Source organism: Scomber scombrus, chromosome 23, assembly GCF_963691925.1.
Source record: "Scomber scombrus chromosome 23, fScoSco1.1, whole genome shotgun sequence".
Lineage (NCBI taxonomy): Eukaryota > Metazoa > Chordata > Actinopteri > Scombriformes > Scombridae > Scomber > Scomber scombrus.
In genome coordinates, this window is record NC_084992.1 from 13130148 (window position 1) to 13150378 (window position 20231).

The window sequence follows — 20231 nt, forward strand, 5'->3', positions numbered from 1 at the left end:
TTGGCATTTTCAGTAAAGTTCAGGCAAAGGCAACTTTCAGGTTTGCACATCGAAGCAAGCAGTTATAGTTCCCTGTCAGACATTTCTTTGTATATCTAATGGATTTCAGTGCAGCTGACTGTTCGACCCAAATGTCATCACTGTTTTTGTTTTCCAGCTTGTGTTTCTCATGACAGCTTCACACCTTCTCTTCCTCAGCAGATGTCCGTGTATTAATTACTCAATCTGACATATGGGCAAACAAACAAAGGCTTGTTCATGATTGTGTGACCGTGGTCCAAACCTCCAACCCAAGTTGTTAAAGTGTTTAATTGCCATTAATAGCCACTAGTTATCACATCCTCCACAATTACTGAACTCAGGGTATAAGGTGACTGTCCTCCCGCATCCTGTAAGTAATATTCTGTGACAAACATCTTTATTCTCACAAGTTTTTCTAATACCCTTGTAGTACTTCCCACCTAATCTTGATGTTTCCTCTCCTCTCCTCGGTCGCTGAGGGTTTTGTGTCGAGGGGACGACCTTTAAGCTCTTAATTGCAGGTGGTGTGTGTGTATGCTTCTCCGAATCCCGACCCCTTTTGTTCGCAGCACTGTGGGAGAAACAAAGGTTCCTTTTTTTACTCGCTGCCTTGACTCTCAGAAGTAGAGCGGGGACGAAAAAAGGATTAAGTCAACATTTCTCATGACCTTTGAGGCCTGGGGTTGGAGGGAAGCCTGCATTGCGCTTACAATAGACAACCTGGCAGAGGTGTTTGTGTTTGTGTATCACCTGCTCAAAAGTGGCTAAAAATTCAAACAAAAAAAAGTATTCTACTACAGCACAGTGATTAAAATACACAACTACAAATCTAAATGTGAAAATACTTCCCATACAAACTCAATCTATATCATTTTATCGTTTGTAAACCCATTAGTGTGTTCAGACATTTCCTGAAAACAGTAATCAAGTGCTAATATAATTCTGAACGGTGCTGCTCCAAAACTCTGTCCCGCTGAGACTGAATGAGTCATAAAGCACGGAGCAGACTGCCACAGTTAACTGTTGTTGTTCATTTGTTTCCCATTACAGAAGCTTCATTTTGGCTAATTAGTCTTGACAGTAACTTTTCCCTGCAGTGTTGATTAGATCTAATTAATGACTGCAGGCAAGATGGAGGACTGCTGCCCTAAAGGAGCCATTTTCATATATCCCTGGGTAGTTGAAGCTGTTCTTTTTTGCTACAAAGACAAATCTATTCCACTACTTTGGTTTTGTGGCTTATTCTTGTTTCAAACCTATTCTAAATCAATATTCTGCCAATAGTTTATGGTTTTATTGGTGAAGAAGCATTTTACAGCACTGTTTAATGCCAGCAGATGTCTATGTGATGTTGTGTCCTTGCAGTCGAGTTATGCCTTTGAGCAAAGCGCTGATCCCTCCGCTTCACTAAAATGCATGAATATGAAGCAGGCTGCTCTGGAAGAAAAGGCAACACAAGCAAACATTCTCTGAATTAATCAAGTTTAAATGGAAATGGAAAATAGAAAAGAACTGTAAGCTTATAATCTTATGGTATGAGAAGAAACTCAAGTTTCTTTTTGCCAGTAAGTCCCCCTGACCCCAGTCCTTTCCTCCAACATTGCATCATCTAATCACAATCTTTCCATAGTAACTCAAGCACAGCTGCCTGCCAGGTCTCATCACTCCCGTGGAAAGGAGAGCTCAAGCGGATTAGATCTGAGGTGAATGTCTCATAGGAAAACACCATGCCAAACTATGCATGTTGCAGGGGAGCAGATCGTCTGGACAATCTGATTAACAGTGTGAAAATGCTCCTTATCTGCGATGACTTGAAACCTCCATACAAAGGCAGCAACAGCCAGAGAGGGAGAGAGAGAGGAGATGGGATGATTAAGGTGGAGATGGATTCGTCACGTACTTTATGTACAACATATGCCAAAGAGCACCTCATGTTGATGGCTGGACTCATCATAAAATGTTGTAGAGATTATTTTGTGTGCAAAAAAGAGATGTTGTCAATATCTTTTTTTTCTTCGTTTAAATGATATCTGCAAGCAAATTATCACAGAAAAGCACATGTGGCCTATATGAACTTGTACTGTTTTGACACGACACTACCATGCTTAAAATCTGAACTATACTAACCTTAAAGCGTATTAACAGTTGGTCATGACTCTGTGTAGATGCATTTGTAGTAACAAACCCACTGAAACACATGATTTTGCAGTTCCTCTCAACTCTATAGAGCGTTTTAGCGACTTTAGCTCATTGTTTTGGTTTCATGGCCTTTACCGTTTTGGTTTACTGCTCGCATCATCCTAATTAATAAAGCAGCTACAGCAGGAGGTTGAAAACTCTGTACACTGCCTGTCCAACACCAAACAGATAATATCTTCAGGAGTTGGTTGCGACCAAACTTGAGCTAAAAAGAAAGCGAATGTTGGACTATAGTGACTATTCACTCCAGTGAATATTTGTCTGGTGACCAGAAACACAACTTTGAATTAATGTTAATCTTTCTCCATGTCAGCTGGACATAAATGTGTAAATAAACAACTTTTAACTAAATGTTCGCCAGAACAACTTTATTAGGCGTCCATGAGACATTTAGAACTCGTTCCTGCCCCTGAGTGACCAATAAAATAAAATACAGATTATTGCTGCTTTAAGAAAATATTTCAATGTAACAACAACTAGTTTAGCCTAACTTAAACTAATCCTAACCCATAAAACTTAACAACTGTGGATTCATGGCAAATATGCAGTTATTTTAAAAATGGAAATCCTTACCTTACAAAGATAAAAAACTTTTTTCTCACACTTTTTCTTTTATACAGTATGTTGTTTTCACATCTGTGCTTTCAGTTTTAAATTCAACTTCTTCCAATATTGTTGTAATTAGTTTACAGTTTAACAGTTCCCCTTTCCTCCCAACAATGCTGTTGGTCCCATTTGACAGAACCCACTTTATTCATATGCTGGTACAAGCCATAACTCTGAGCATTGTACAGTATTTTCACTAGCCCCTTGGCATATATAGCTATCCCATATTTTGTATGACATGCAGTGTGTAATACCTGCACAGTCGTGGAGAGATATGGGGGTTCCCGGTGAGCGTTGCAGGGGCTGGTGTCGGTGTGTCTCAGAGCCCCTGATGTTTATCTGTACATACTCTGGAGTCTGATCACGGACTCTCCTTCTTCCATCACCACCTGCTCGCAGAAATCCAAATAATTACCTGCGTGCTAATGTGGGTGGTGGTCCTTATCTGCAGCCAATCGCAATGCAGCATGATGGAATCGCTGCCATTGCTCAAGACATTGCTCATTTCTTCCAGGATGAAGAGGGGGAAGGAAGCTCATTAAGGAGATACATTTGTTTGGAGGCTGCTAAAATTCAAAAACATTTATTCAGCACTAATAAAAAAAAACCTATATTGAATGTTCTTTAGCTGCTACAGTGTTTTATGATAATGTATTTTGTAATACTAACAACAAAAAGAGATACAAATTACAATGCAACTGCACAGGCCTGACTTGACAAGTTGAAGAGATCTCAAAGATTAAGTAAGATACTGAGTGACAGAAACAAATCGGCTTAATTTGCCGGGAAAGGTGTAGCATTCATCTGTCACTACAGGCTTGTTGACAGACCAGAAGTAGTGGTGAGTAATAGTCTGTATATTTCTCTTTCTGTCTGAATCCTTTTTAGAGGCAAATATTCAGAGATAGAGATTGTGGCTTTTGAGAGATTGTTTTCGTCCTTGTTTTAAAGTTTAAAAAAACGTTAAAATTGCAGTAATAATCATATAATTCACACGTTTTCATTATCAGACAAACGTGAGAACCATCAGAGTGTCCTTGGTTTGACAGACTGACATAAATCAGACTGAGCTTCTGCAGATGTGGTCCTTCCAGCTACTGAGGTATCCCTCCACCTGTTAAAATCCTGCTCCTCCCACTGCTCTTAATGCCCAGCATGACACACATACAATCAGGCAGGACTCCCCGGGTCTCAACAATGCCGACCCTTCCTCAAACACAAGGGAAACATTTGGGGATTACGACGTTAGTTTTTCAGAGTCAATCACCTAGAAAATAGACCCCTGAATGAGTGCCCAGACCAATATATGGTCAGTTAGGAACAGAGGGCTGAGCAAAGAGCACAGTCAGGTGGAAGGAATACAGGCATGCAGTTGAGAGTGTGAATTAAAACTCGCCCACAGATGAAAAATGTGGAGCAACCTTTCTCACGTTTCCAGAGCTGCTCACAATGGCTGTCAAACTGGCATGAGTCAATTGTTGCTTAGATCTGCCGGAGCAAAAGTGGTAATGGGTAGTGAGTGATTTGCATTTGCTTGTTATTATTCTCATTGTGCAGCAGCATAATTTTGCCACATTTTGATGTAGGAAATGATGAGATTTACCACACACTGATGAGTCTATTTACACAATTACTCACACAAAGTTTTATCTGCCGTCATTATCCTCGGCGTTGTGAATTATTCATTAGGTTGGAATCTTTTTGAGCTTGTGTCTCCTGCAAACTCAAAATCACATTTGCACACTTACTGCCAAGTCATGACACCGCACATATTGAGATGGATGGCAATTACTGTTCATCAGTGTTCAGTAGAATTTATTCAGAAGAAGACTGAGGACATGAATGTTTAGAGCTTAGTGCTTGGATGCTATACTGAACTACACAGAGTCATAAATGTGGGGTTGAAATCTGATCAGTAACCACACATCCAATACCAAGTCATGTTTAGGTAAATGTGGATTTCTCACTGAGATTAGCATTGTTTTATTGTTGTTATAGCATGCCTCTATTGACATGCCTATACACTACTTAAACTGGGGAATGTGCTGCATTCTGACTCCCACACTTCACCGCAGATCATTTAATAAACATTCATGTGCATGGCAAAATCTGATTACCTTAGGCATTTTAATCCTAAAACGTTGAAATTTCACAGTGCGATCATGAACATGCTGAAATTCCTCAGTTTAACTTCAACAGCAAAAAATCTGCTTTCTTACATTTAATGATCACAGCGTGTTAGTCTAGTCATTTCTTTGCATATAAAATATGAATGGGTCCAGTGAGATGTATTTTTGCTGCTATAGCTCCATGTCTAGTAGAAGTTGAGCTGTAAACTGCAATATAAAACGTGTTACTTATGTTTTACACTCAATTTAAGAACTGAGTTTAGGAATGAATTGTCACCCTTTATCATATGTTTAAGTTGTGAGTGGCCAGCAAGATTATAGTAGTATGTTTTATTCAACTGCCGTTATATTCTAATATTTCTTCCACTTGTGTTTTTCTTAATTTCTTTGTTTTTTTTAGGGTATTTTTATAGGCTTGCTCTTGGAATAGGCTGTATTTTTGTGGATGTAGACATGTGGTGATAGCAGTAAATGCTAAGGTATTTGTTTAATTTGTTTACTTTAATGGATGTGTTGCTTTTCTGACATGTTATGATTTGCTGTTTCAAAATGTCAAAAATGAAAAAGAAAGTGGATACAGAGACATGGCAAAAAGTGAATGGTAGTTGTTCTTTAAAAAAGACTAAGAGTTCAAATGCAATGCAGGGACAATTTCTAATGTAAAAACACATGTTTAATTTTACATACTTATGTTGATGCATTTATATTGTCATTTGTCTGACCTCTAGTTTTGTCCTTTTGTCCTTTTTCTCTGTGCCTGAACTTTAAAAGACACAATGACAGGTTCCTTCTAAGAGTGCTGTTTACTCAAAGTGGTCCTTGTTTAAAGAATTTCACACCTTATTAACCTTCTTAGTCCTTGTAATTTTACTGGAACCGAAAAGTGATCATATTTCACATAGTCAGGTAAATCCACCTGCGGATAAAGAACAAAACTTCCTCTGTTCAGTTCAGTGTCAGTTCATTCATAGTTAAACAGTTGAGGTTGCAACACATTAGTCCTCTTTGCAGATATAAAAATGAAAACTTAGTAAATATGTAAAGCTTAATGTGTTGAAAGTATTGTAAATCATAAAACAAGACATGTACTCTATTATATTGTGGTATGCAGACATCTATAGTCAACTAGTTATAAATTAGATGTTAAATAAGTAAGTTGAGTGTGTAAATCTCCTCTGGTGAACCGATTTAGAAGTGTTGCTCTTTATTTAGTTCTCAACAAATTTTAATTTACTGGGAAACACAAAACACTGGAGGTCTAAGGAGGGGGTCTAATTGAACCAGTTTGATGTAACTGCTGAAAATGAAAACCAATGTAACAGCAGCAAGATCATCATGAGAGGTGAAAGTTTGTGTAATCTCTCTAATGAAGGTATCAGAGAATAGATTCAAATGTTAGACACAAATACACTGTAGCACTTAACAGCAATGTGCTATTACCTGAAAATTCACCTGTGTTTTTCTCAGTGGGCACACTCTAACAAATAGGTGTTTTTACCCAACAAAATCAAACTTTGATGTCCTTCCCTGTTGTGTTCAGCTTTTGTTGCAGGTGAACAGCCCACCTTTCTTCTGTGCTAGCAGGGTAGCAGGTCTTCAGAAGCCTTTCGAACCACTATTTTCATGCTTTAAGGCTTTCATCTCATTTGTTGGTCGAGGAAGTGTCATGCTGCTGTGGAGTGGTGTGTTGTTTTGTTGTAAGGGGCAGCCTCAGCTTGCCTCCCTCATCGGGGGGTTTAAGCACCCTGCTTGCTGAAGGAAACCAGGCTGGCCTTAATAAGACAAAGTCCAGGCATTGATTTGACAAAATAGCATTTCGAATTAGATGTTGCAGCACAAGCAAATCACAGCTGGGGTAAAAACAATTCTCTCATCAGGGGGCGGTCATCCTTTTGGGGACTCCTGTACCCCCTGCCTACCTGAGAGGATCAAAACCTTGTCTTGAGGGAAAGGAAGAAAAAAATCATCAAATATCAGGATGAAATTTAAATGCTGTTATTCTTAAGGAAAAGAGAAAACATAATTAGCTTAATAGTTTAAAGGCTAATTACAAAAATAATCTTCCCAGTGGTGTCAGATATTTGGGTATTTGGTCATTTAACTATAATATAGATAATAAAAGTTTGTTTAAGTAATTTGAAACACTAATGTTTTAGCCATGTTTCACAGTCCTCAGCAAATTGTTTCTCAGCATATTCAGATTTTATTTGATCTTTGAGTTTATCTTTCTCATATCATATCTGAGTAAACTCAATTTGCTGTTATGATTTCCAGGTAAATGCTTTGGGGGAAAAGCTAGTAAGTGGACCTTGAGTAAAAAGATGTTTCCCTAGGGCAAGAATAAACTTTAATGCCCAACTAGACGAAGTAGTCATGTTATTTGTTTTTTTGGAACAGAAAATCATCTGTGGTCCTCAGGCATTCATAAAAAATTCTACTCAATGGGTGTTGAAGTCCACATTATCTGCAATGAAGCCTGCCATTATTTTTTGTTAAAAAATAAATAAAAATAATGGCTATTATGAAGTTAATCACTTGTCAAAGGGCTCATTATTATAGAAGAGGGACAAGCCCGACGGGAATCAAACAAAAGCAACACAGTAGAAGCACTTGGGTTTCAATGAGCCACTCTGCCGGTGCTGGGGTGACATCAGAGGTCCTCTAAGCTGTCCTTTGTATCCTTTCCTTGTCCACCTCATCTCTCGGGCCGTCCCCCTCGTTCTCACCAGCAGGTTCTTTTCTTGTCCTCTCATTAAACCCTGATCCCTAAATGAGAAGCTCCTCAAAACACCAAATCTGACCGTACTGTGACCCTGTGACAAATAAAGACATAGGTATGTTGTGGTTACAGATGCAACCCTTTTCCCTAAAAATGACCTTTATATTCTGCCAAAAGCTTTTGGAGGGGAACATAATATCTGCCTGGATTATGTTTACTGGCATATCATCCTCTAACCTACAAAGAGTCATTCATGCAGTAATATCATCCAGGCTGAACTACTGTAACTCCCTCTACTGCTACCATTTCCTGTTTACAATTAATTCATTAATGCTCTGCTGCCTAGGTATTATCAAAGTCCAAGAAATGGGACCACTTATATCCTTGCATCATGGCTCCCTGTTTAATCCATTTAATTGTCTATACATATCTCCATGGTTTTGCCCCTACATATAACTCAGAGTTTCTCATCCCACCAAACCCTTCAGGTCCTCCCACCTTGGCATTTTGGCTGTGCCGCATTCATGTAAAGAGCTTTTTCTGTTATATTTATGTTCTGAATGTAGTGACTTCTCAGCTTTTGAATAGCCTGCTTGAGACAATCAGACAGGCTGTTGATGCTTTTAAGATGCACCTTAAGACCTACTTTCATTCTCTGACTTTTAATTGTTTTTAACCTGTTTATTTCAATCTGATTCTTGGGTTGAAAATTGTGTTTAAATGTGTTTCTATTTTAATCTTGCTTGATTTCCACAACATCTGTTAGGCACATATATATCTTTATGCCTGTATGTGTATACATGTCTTGCTTTGTGAAGCACTTTGGTGCAAAACCTGTTTGCTTTTTAAAGTGCTATATACAATAAATTAAAAACGTTCTTTCAATGTAACTTTAAAAACAAATCTTTATCATGTAACAAGGTGATATGTAAAAATACATTATATATTGTCATCACTGACCATATTGCAAATATATGAAAACTTTGCAACTTTTAAATTAGGATTATATGAATAGAATTTGTTATTAGATTAAGTAACAATAGCAACATTTTTTTTAAAAACATACCAGAAATAGATGGTTTAATGGGCGAATGTTACACTATTTGCAGATGACATTTTGTTGTACATTATTATGACTGTCAGTGAATTGACACCCTTAAAACTTGGCACATACACTTATTTTTGATCTTTTACTTTCAAATCAGCAACAGGGTGACTAACTAGAGGACAACTAAAGGACAATTGTGTTCCAGGTTGAATAACTTGTTTTGTTGTTGGAACACAAAGCCCTGATACTGTACATACTAGAGGCTTGTTTAAAAGGAAACATGTGATTCATGGGTTAATCCTCACATTCTTCATCCATAACAATACTAATTTGTGTCAGTGATGACTAATGGTTCAGATTGTTATCACCAAGATAAACACAGCTTTAGTCATGTATTTTAAAAAATAGTTTGGTCTGTGTTAGAATAAACAGTCCAGGGCTGACTTGGCAGACATTATAATCCAACTTTATCAAACCTTCATAAAGCTTGTAAACAGTTTTACAACTTCAAATAGGATGGAGAACTTTCTCACACTCTCTAAAGCTTCATGAAGAGGATCTTAACCAAAATGTGAACGATGGAAATGATAAGCTGCGATTCAGGGCGTCATGATCAGATAAATTCACTAAAGCCTGTGAACTTAAGGTTGCAGTTCTTAGAATCTAAAGCCCGCATTGATGCTGTGATTCCAGTTGTACAATTATACAACATCTAAACAGATAAAAGATCCCATTTATCTTGGGTTTTGTGGATGGAAGGAGTAAGATCATCAAAAAGGCCCCCAAAGATCCATGGGCTCCCCCATTTGGAAAATGTTTTTGAAAATCGTGCTTTGTTCACACCTGTGGTCAGCACTTTATTTTGTACTTTTTCCTTTATCTCAGTTTAATCTGCATGCAGCCAGCATTTTGCAGTCCATAGTTCTGAATAGACTGCCGTGTGTATTGTTATCTGTTCCTCTGTCTCTGTACCTGACTGCCTGTGGTTCCCCAGTGGCTTTGAACCATATCCAGGTGTCAGTCCATGTAGATGCATGTTGCTATGGTTTGGTGCCAAGTGTACAAAATGTGAAGGAAACAAATCTTACTTCAAATCCACATGTTAACTGCAAAGCAAAACATCACAAAGCAATGTCTTTGCACTACTGTTATTATTATTTTTTTTATAGTTTTGAATTCAGTATGAATATCTTCTATCTAGTTTTTTTCACATGCATGATTGAGTTGTTACATGCTGTAACTGTAATTACATATTGTAATTAAAATGTATCCACACAGTGTGTATTAAAGTGTTCATCTTCCACTAATCCTCTACATGATCAACATTATTTAGCAAGCAATAGATACACTCTATAACAGAAATACATTTAGTTTGTTATAATCATATTCAATATGATTAAATATCCAATAAAATGTTTGATGTTGAGGGTGTGAGCTACACAATATTAAATTATGATGTTTAATTTACAGGGTCAAATATAAAAAATGAAGCATTGTTGAATTATTTTAAGTGCCTCATCTTAGCTCATTTGATCACCTCTGAACCATGTGTTTTTTGTTGTTGGCCACATTTGTCAAAAACCTAATCTAGAGTCACTCCATTGATAGTAAAGTGAAGAATGAATTCTGACAACGATTATTTTAGTTTATTATGTAAATGAACATCATTTCATCTTGGAGTTAATGAATATATAAACCTTCAAAACCTCCACTATCACTGAGGCCTCAAAGTTCATTTTAATTAAATGTCATTCTAATATAATTATCTCACAAGTTTTGTTTTATATTTTACTCATGGAGAAATGTCACCTTCATATTTAAATATAAAACTATCCACAATGTCAGTATTGCAACATTTTAAGGTGATCTTCATATTAAAAAAAAATTATGTTTATGCAGTTCTAGATGTCCAAATGTATATCTCATTGCAATTACTAGTGACCTATTCCTTTAATAAAATAAAACAAAGAGCAACTTTTTTTATGTAACAGCGTACTTTTCGTGCTTTACAGCACTGCCATGAAACTACATGCCAGGTCAGGTCACGTACTGCATGAATAAGATAATACACATCAAGAGGAGTAAAAGATAAACAACATGAGATAAAAATAAAGACAGTATTGTGATCTTTCTGTTCAACTGTAACAGATTTATCACGACTCAGTGGCTTCCTTTATGAGAAATGGACAGAGTTCATGTGAAACATGAAGTTCCCAGTGTACTAAGGGAGAAGATAGGGCCGGCTAAGTCGGTATTTCAACAACTGTTACCAACACAGTTTATCTCTATTCCGGTTCTGCTGGCTCTGGAAAATCCGGTACTGAGAAAATGCATCTCGCACATTATTGACTTGGTAAAAAGAATAATCTCTTTACATACACAAAGTAATGGATGTTTGAAAATACAAAGGTACAGAAAAGTACAGATTTATACCCACAAAAGTATATATTCAATAACACATACATTGAGACTATATATATATTCTTATGCATACAAACCCCCCTCCTAACTGCTTTATCTTTTCTGTGGGTTTCATGTTTCCTCTAATCTCAGTAGCAACTCATAACAGATTTGTTTCTGCAGATGCCAGTTGCTATCAGAGACAATGTTTAACAATTTCTAAGCTGTTATTGTCTGTTACTGAAAGCCTAGAATATTTTCCCATAACACCCTTACAGAGATGTACAGAACTGATGTCTCTCTCTGTGCTCTGTGTTCATCTGATAGCAAACTTGCCTTCTTTATGCTCCACCTACCCCTTTTCTTGTCAGTTCTCAACGGTCTCCTGTGCCTTTAATGCAGTTATTGCAATCTAGACATGTTTAAGATTGTTTTACTGTGTGGTTGTTCTGCCTTCTGGCATTGCAGCAGTGAAAGTAAGTATCATAGATCCACAAGGGAAGTCAAGGACTGCAATAGCAACACACATTTAGCACATATACATATATTGCTTCCAAAATAAACATTCCTAAAGTCGTAGATATATTTGAATTTGTTTGTTAACGCAAAATGTTCTCCTGTCTAACCCCTCCAACTTTCTCAACAACTGACATCAGATTTAGTGTACTGGATTCTTACTCCCTCCTAATCTGATCCTAAAGACATTTGAAGCCCATCACAGCTGGAGGAAATCTCTTTAGCAAATAGAAATGAACTAGAATCGGTTGCTATTAGGAAGACAACAAATCCTTTCACCCAAGACCCAGTAAACAAGGCTTTGGAGGTCTGATTGTTTGCCTGTTTATATATGACAAAGAGGAAGATGACTCTCTGTTTCATCAGCAGTTTTTTTGTATGCATGCACATCAAAGTATGAGTGCTTTTTGTCTCAGTGACAAATTAATGTATTTTAATTAACCTCAAATAATCAACACATTAATATATATAGCTCTATTTAAAAACTGTGCAACTGTACAATTTTAGGAATTTGAAAGTCGTGCGTGACTGCTAAAATATTTCTCACCTCTCAAGCATCAGTGTGGCACGAAATGCACAGACAGATACTAAAGTCTGTGTTCATATTTGGAAAGTACCAACCGAGGATTCTTTCCCACGTTGCGTCTATCATTAGCACATTTATTTCCTCGTTGATGTGTTCTTTGGCTCTCTGTCAAGTGGCACATTTTTATGAGAAAAAACCCCCACATTTAGAAACCTGATTCTTCAAATCCTTCACAGAGGGTCGTGCTCATCTGCCACTAAGTTATGCATTGTTGAGCTGCAAAACTCTCCTTGCAAGTGTATCGTTAAATGAAAAAGCATCTTTGAAAAGAAACAAATAGAGAGTGCAGTCAGAGTAAGTGCAGAAAGAGCAAACTCTCGGGTTCAATCTCAACCTGTTTAGACAGTGAAGGTTGTATTCACTGGCACCTGACCAGAACCTTTCAAGGTACTAATGTTCCCTACCCACAGACACACACACTTATCATTAGCACTTAAAGCACTTAAATGCATACAAAACACACACAAACACAGTGAGCCTGCATTTCCTTATAGATGCACCATGTTGATGCAGATGTAATATGCATGATTAAAACTAGTACACATGGGTGCACACACAACCCACCCACACACACACACGCTCACAGACTTACACATACAAACCCAGAGCTCATGAGCCAAGCTGGCTGTCTTTGGCTCACCATTGTTCACTGGCACTGAGGCATTGCTGGGCTAAGTGAGGGGCCCTGATGGATACCTACCAGACTTGGACCACCAATAAAGGTGTGAGAGGAGGAGAAAGAGAGTAAACGCAGGAATATTGAATAGAGGACAAGAAGATGGAAAAAGATAGCAGAATATATAGTCCAAGGAAAGAGACAAGTAATCAGAGAAATCTATTATCTGGTGTATTCAAATGCACAGGTGTGTACAAGTACAATGTGGATGCTTGCCTTCCTCTCTGCATGGGCCCTGCATAAAGCTTGGGTGTAATACATTTATGATATGAATTTTCATTCACTCACTGCTAAAAAAATTAACATAACATTAACATTAACACATTATAATATTATATTTATATATATATTTTACCAATGAACAGTGGTGGATGATCCTATACGTGAGTACAAGTAACATTTCCACATTGTGAAAAAAAGACCCCTACATTCAAAATTTCACTTAAAAAATGTTTTAAAACTTTTGTTTCTTTTCATTTTAGATGAGAAGGTTGACACATCTATATGAAATATTTTTTGCTACATACTATATTATGGCAAGAATTTGTCCAATTCACAGTTCAAAATCCACTATTTGAAGCTTTTACATTCCAATGTTTGACCATATTCAGCAAAAAAGATGTAACATGTTAATCAGTGAGCTTCACAGGTGTTAATGGGAAAATTGAGCGTTGAACAGAGCTTTACTAGCTGTTTCCCCCTGCTTCCAGTCTTTATTTTAAGCCAGGCTAATAGTCTGTTAGCTCCAGCTTCGGAAGTAGCGTAGTGCTTCTATATTAGCACACATTACTATACTGGTGCTATTATATATTTTAAGTAGTTTTATGTATGGCACTATATCATAGTGTCTGAGTTCATCATATGTTTTGCATATATAAACACAATCAGAATTTTAGGTAGTGACTATAGCTCTCAGATAAGAAATAACAATATTTCCCTCCCCCAAAATGCAAATGCAAGTCTTATTTAAAATAGTAGTTGAGTTATTTTTAAAGACTAGATATCACCTTTTTGTCAAAAGTCATGAATTTATTTTGGAACAAACCTCTAGATCGCACATATATGAACATGAATTTTTGCACCTCAAAGCAACCTCGAAGTCTGATCTCCAGAGAAAGTTGTATGAGGATGTTTTTTCTGTAGGATGCTGGCAAAGGCGTAGCATATGCTCCAGGCGTTGTAAACAGAGACACCAAGTCCACAGCACAGCAACAGTCAACATCCTCTGGCACAAAAATAAAAACAGAGGAAATGATCTTGAAAGCTCCACTAAAAGCAAAGTTGCTTGTCGAACTCCACTGAGGCCACACACGTCACATGGAACACAAATCCGTTTACTTGGTTTATGTTTTTTGCACCATGCTTTAATACAAAAAAAAAATGTCAGTGACATAAGAGTGCAGCAGTCTGGAGAAAATTACTTTCATATAAAAAGAAAATGATCACTTGTATCACCCATTTTTCCGAATGTGTGATACAAGTGATCACACAAAAAACAAACCTGACCATCATTGGTGGTCATTCATCCGTCAGCACTAAAGTGGAGGCTACTGTGTGGCACTTAAATGACAAGGGTGCGAAATGACAGATGAGAGAGTAAACACACAAAGGTCAACACCCTTTTGCATGCTGAGAGAGAGGGGAATTAGTCGTAATTTGAGTGCAGTATTTGTCGGAAACAATGCTTGCAGTCTTGAGACTTAAGGCGCTGAAATGTTTCTATGTCAAAGTCATGTCACGTGATGGTTTCCCTGGCTTCTATATTTCAGTTAGAAACAATAACATGACGTGACGTGACATGATCTCATCCATTGTGCATCAGAGAACATGCAGCTGCGGCACAAGATCCAAATAACCATGGTAGGATAAAGAGATATTGGCATAGACAGTGAAAGAGTGTATTCTGATATGAAAACAGAATCTAGAATATATATTTTACAAGAAAAAGAAAAACATTAGCCCAGATACTATGATTTACTGTTTAATGATGAGTTTCCCTTCCTGTCTGCCCTCTTTTCTTACCTCACCCACCACCCCCCCGCTTTCTCTCCATCTCTCTGACAGTAGGAGACATAATCAGGTTTTGTGAGATTTGTGAGTAGATTAGCAGCCACCTTGCTTCAGATAAGAAGCTGGTCTGATAAAGCCCTGTCCTAGGAGGCACATGGCTGTGATGAAACACCATATCTGACATGGGCAGATCTGTTAAGAACACAATTAAGACACTGTCTAGCCTTATCTACTCTAACTGCACTTATCCCTGCTAATCCCTTCGTTCTGCTTGGTATTGGGAGCTAGGGTTGAAAAATTCTAAAAGCATATTGCGCTAAGAACTGGACTAAAGGTAAAGATGCAAAGATAATACTTGTATGTACAAGTTGTTATAATCAAATGCTAGTTGAAAAATTGCTTTGTCTCAAGGTGAAACTGTTATGGTTTGAAGGCATTTTGAACAACCAGCCTTGGCTTTAAAGGTGCAGTGTGTAGAATTTAGTGGCATCTAGTGGTGAGGTTGCAGATTGCAAAAAACTGAATACCCCTAGGAGAACCTACAGTGGCTGTGAAATTCGCAAAAACCCCAAAAGGCCTTCTGTAGAGCCAGGATTTGGTTTGTCCATTCTGGGCTACTGTAGAAAAATGGCGGTACAACATAGCGGACTCCATGGAAGAGGACCTAGTCCCTATGTAGACATAAATGGCTCATTATAAGGTAACAAAAACACAACAATTGATTATACATGTATTCAATTTCTGCCAAGAGGAAGTTCTACGGAAACATATTGCTGCCACGCCAGAAAAATAAAACAGCTTCAGTTTCACATTATAATGTGCAACTTATCTTGTTATAACGTGAAACTTATCTTGTTATAACGTGAAACTTTAAAATAAAAAAACATCAGTAAATAAAAAAACATCAGTATCATGTTATAACTTGAAATTTTTCACGTTATAACATGATATTGATGTTTTTTTATTTTACTGACGTGGCAGCAATACTCTTCCGTACCGTTCCACTAGATGCCACTAAAATTCAATACACTGCACCTTTAAGTAATCCTGTGATCCAGAGACAGGCCGAAGAGGCAGTGAATGAGTAAATATAACACCACAGCCTTTATCCATTAATCCAATTTATAGAGGCTTTCCCAAAACAGCTGTTTTTGTCCCTATTTTCTCCTCCTCAGGGTAATTAGAAAATATGACTGAAATTGAGTCTTTTCTAAGAGCTCAGTATATAGTGACACACATTTACACAAGCTTTTTGACACCATGCTGCTCCTAGACACCATCCATGCTATACAGTAAACCACCTACTTGTATATGAAAAGCCAGGTGACAGCAGCTTAATGTACCTGGATAAACTTGTCAGCCATAAATCCAAACCTCAAATTCCACTTCACAGTGGATGACATGATAAAAGCTATGTGTGCGTCGACACTGCATCTGCATCACTGGCATTTATTTATGTTTTAGCACATGCACTCTGTGTTGATGGATGCATTTCAGATTATATTCATGTCTGTGGTATCCTGCACAGCTGGAGTGAGTCTGTACCAACCCCTATCTGCAAGGGCTGGAACATCTTTTCTGCAAATGCTCGTTTATTGTCAAAGCCTCTTTTGTGCAACTCATTATCAGGATGCTTTTGTTTCGACAAACACCAGTACACATAAATACTGTCTTTGCATATGTACATGCATGATTGTGTGTCTGTACAGGTGTGCATATTTCAGCTCCTTGCTTCTGATAAGATCCATCACTGAGGGACTGATGGAGCAGGCATCCATGCAGAAAAGAGGTTAAAATGGAACAGGGAACAATAAAAGTACCTTCAGTCACTCGTGAGTCTTGGTTTCTAAAACAGTTATCTTCCTTTATCAGCAAGTTTGAATACCCACCAGCCTGTAAGTGTGGTAAGTTGTAATATTAATGACAAGTAATAGTTATGTCTGCATCAAATTATTGTGTATTATATCATAAGCGATTTTTCTAGCCTCTGCTGTAGCAGACCTTCCTTGGAGATGCCCTTCAGGGAGTCATTATCTCAGTAAAACGCCACAAGGGGGTTGAGTGAATCCATCCACTGCCTCTTTAACCCACATCCATTATTCAGAGGGTGTCTAGTGGAGTCTGAACTACAGGGAGACAATGAAAAGCTGCTAATGCCTTGCTCTTACATCTGCAGACGATTAGGAGATGTCTAATAGTTGAGGATACTATCATTATTAACAATTTTGTCACCATTTCCAGTGTCAGTTTGCACATGACAGCTCACACAGGGATAAGTATAAAGTGCACATACAGGGGTGGACAAAATAAGTGTACATTTGTATTTTGATCAACCTTATGTACATTAATACACAAGGCTATACAAATACTACAGGCTGTGCATATTGTATAATGTGTTAATATCATAATTGAGACAGTATGTTGCATTCATATACCAAGCTAACATTAGTTGTGTGTTTCCCTTGGTGACTGCCTGTGTTTGTTTGTCACATTATGCTTAAGTTGTTTTCCATGTAATAACAGTAAGGCAATCTGTTGTGTGTAACTGGATCCTGTCTGAATGGAGAGAAATTAATGAAACATGTGACAAGGTGTGATTAGTTATCCACCAATCTAGCTGGGTGTTTGTTGACAGATGGGTCTTTTGTCAAGGTAATTTGTTCAACAGAATAACCAGGTAGATAATTACCTGTTGCCTTTGTGACTATAGTGCCATTGTTGTGTTAAAAACATCCTAATAGTGAATATTCATTGCTCAGTAGGGTGACTGAGGGGTTCATTGTATCTAGCTGACCTGAGGCAACATGTCTTTCTTTAAATTTAAAAAAGGCTGTCTTGTAATTAAAAAAAATACTGCTATACTGCTATGACTAGTGGTTCATATTAAATGTAATAAATCTTAAAGCAACTTTTTTCCCCTTTAGTTTGAATTGTTGTTTCTAGTAGAGCACATGTATTAAAATGCAATTAAATAGGAAGGTCTGGTCTTGGCAGGCCTCATTCTAAAACTACTATAGGCTCAGTTGCATCAGATTAGACCACTATTCATCCGGGATGCAAATAAACATGATAGGGTTTTACAATAAGAGGCTGGAGCGGAAAGGGGTGTGTCGAGGGTGTTGTATTTCATGTCAAACCACCTGGAGAGAGACTCTTAAGGCGCGCTGGCTCAAGGTGCCAGCGGCAGTAGAGAGTCGCCAGTCACTCAGACAAGGCCAACAACCTAAATGATTTAACTTGAATAGCTGCACTGGACAGTCAGACTACTTTATTTCCACCCCTCAGGAAATGGACAGCAGGATCAGACCGCTTGCTCTTCCCGGGCACGCTGCCAACCCACTCGCTGGTTTGCAGGTGCCCCCGTCCCTCATGCGTCCACCGCCTCTCTTCCTCCGGGCTTGCAACCCCGGGCTGGAGAGAGGATACCCACGCACTCCGAAGTGTGCCAGATGCAGGAACCATGGCGTGGTGTCCGCGCTTAAAGGCCATAAGCGCTTCTGCCGGTGGAGAGACTGCGTATGCGCTAAATGCACCCTGATAGCAGAGAGGCAGCGGGTGATGGCCGCGCAGGTGGCGCTGAGGAGGCAGCAGGCGCAGGAGGAGAGCGAGGCCCGTGAGCTCCGGCTCTTGTATCCCGCTTCGGCGATCGGAAGGGACACAGGGATTTCTCAGGGGTCACCCGTAGGCCCCGGCGTGCCAGCAGCCACCAGCAACACTACCACAGCTCCCAGTTTTGATATTTTCAGAGCAGACACTCAAAAAGAAGGTAAGTTGAAATGAAAAATATTAATTCAGAGTTTTTTACCCAACAGTTTATTCTAAAAGGCATCTATTACCTATCATCAAGTGGCTTATTAACATTATTACTGAATTATTAACAGATATTCACATTAAAGCTTTGCTATTCAAGTTACAACAAAAAATATGCTTTCTAAAACATACGTTTTGCATTGTTTCAAGCATTTTACGCACAACTTGGATGCTGACAGAACCGTACACATATGAACCACCTGTTTTTCTGTTGTTTATATTTCAGATGATAAACTGAACAAGTACAACTTTTATAACGGATTCATGGGCCGACCCCTCTTTGCACCCCACACAGCAAGACTGGCTTCTCCAAACGACCAGAAGGAACTTTCTCCTAGCAAAGACAACACAACTTTATTCAATGAAGACAGTGCGAGTCCATCCCCGGTGTTTGATCAGCGCTCAGACCAGACAGAGAGTCCACAGAGGTCTCTTTCCTCCTCGGATCCGGAGTCAGGAAGCGAATCAGAGAAACCAAAGGACTACCCGAGCCTGGATCGGGACCCCACCGATATCATGGCCAAGATCTTCCCCCATCAGAAACGGGACACCCTGGAGTCTATGGTGAGAACGTGCAAAGGTGACATTGTCAAATCAATTGAACTGGTGTTGAGCTCCAAAGAGAACAAAATTGACTCTGATAGCTTGTCACTGTCTAATCACCAAAACATGCTCAGGCCTCCGGTGGCATTGCCTGGAGCCCTGGGTGCTCTGGGGAACAAGTCTGCCTTCTCCCCGCTCCACATGCCACCGACCGCCGCCGGGGGTGACAGCCTGTACGGGCTAAACCCTCGTCTCAGTGTCAGTCCCTTAAGACTGGCCTATTCCTCTGGAAACGGCGGAATGGCAGGTTTTATGTCACCATACATGACATCCGGACTGATGCCAGTGTTTCCACTGCGTCCCCCCTTGGATTCCTATTCTTTCCCAGGCATGATCCGAGACCTTTCTTACCTTCAGAGCAAGGAGTCACTGTGCCATACAGGCCTTTACGCACGATTTAATAATGAAAAATGAAATCCAAAAGGTGCCAAATGAACAACTGACAATTTTATTGGTTTATTTCTTCAGTTAATCGAATTTCAGATTGGCCATCGCCTTTTAAATGCCTGAATTGTGCCATTTAGGGTAACGATCCCTGTGATAAAATCCCTGTATTTTGACTATTTCCTTTTCAAACGTGTTTGTTTTTTATAGTATACATTTTGTACAGATTGTTTATCATTAATAAAGCTGTCGCTACATGTCTGGTGGTATCTGCATTCATTATCTATCTATCTATCTATCTATCTATCTATCTATCTATCTATCTATCTATCTATCTATCTATCTATCTATCTATCTATCTATCTATCTATCTATCTATCTATCTATCCACACACATTTGGAACTTCACCATTTCGTCAAAAGGTAGATACTGACACTTTTCCAGAATGTATAAAACATGAAATACACATGAAATATAAAATCTATGAGCCATGCAAAAGCTGCGGTATAGCATATTAAGTCAT

General features: G+C 38.5%; 1 protein-coding gene across 1 annotated transcript; it reads left to right on the forward strand.

Annotated features, from left to right (window-relative positions):
* Nucleotides 1-18198: 18198 nt before the first annotated feature.
* On the forward strand, nt 18199-19737 carry LOC134005725 (doublesex- and mab-3-related transcription factor A1-like). The gene is made up of 2 exons (XM_062444715.1): nt 18199-18676; nt 18947-19737. Exons 1-2 carry the CDS (start codon nt 18199-18201, stop codon nt 19735-19737), a joined length of 1269 nt encoding a protein of 422 aa, XP_062300699.1.
* Nucleotides 19738-20231: the final 494 nt, after the last annotated feature.

What these genes read in the sequence shown, in the direction of transcription:
- LOC134005725 (XM_062444715.1), top strand. Translation starts at nt 18,199, where the DNA reads ATGGACAGCAGGATCAGACCGCTTGCTCTTCCCGGGCACGCTGCCAAC. An exon ending in AGCAGACACTCAAAAAGAAG is followed by an intron (nt 18,677 to 18,946) that starts GTAAGTTGAAAT and finishes TTTATATTTCAG; the next exon opens with ATGATAAACTGAACAAGTAC.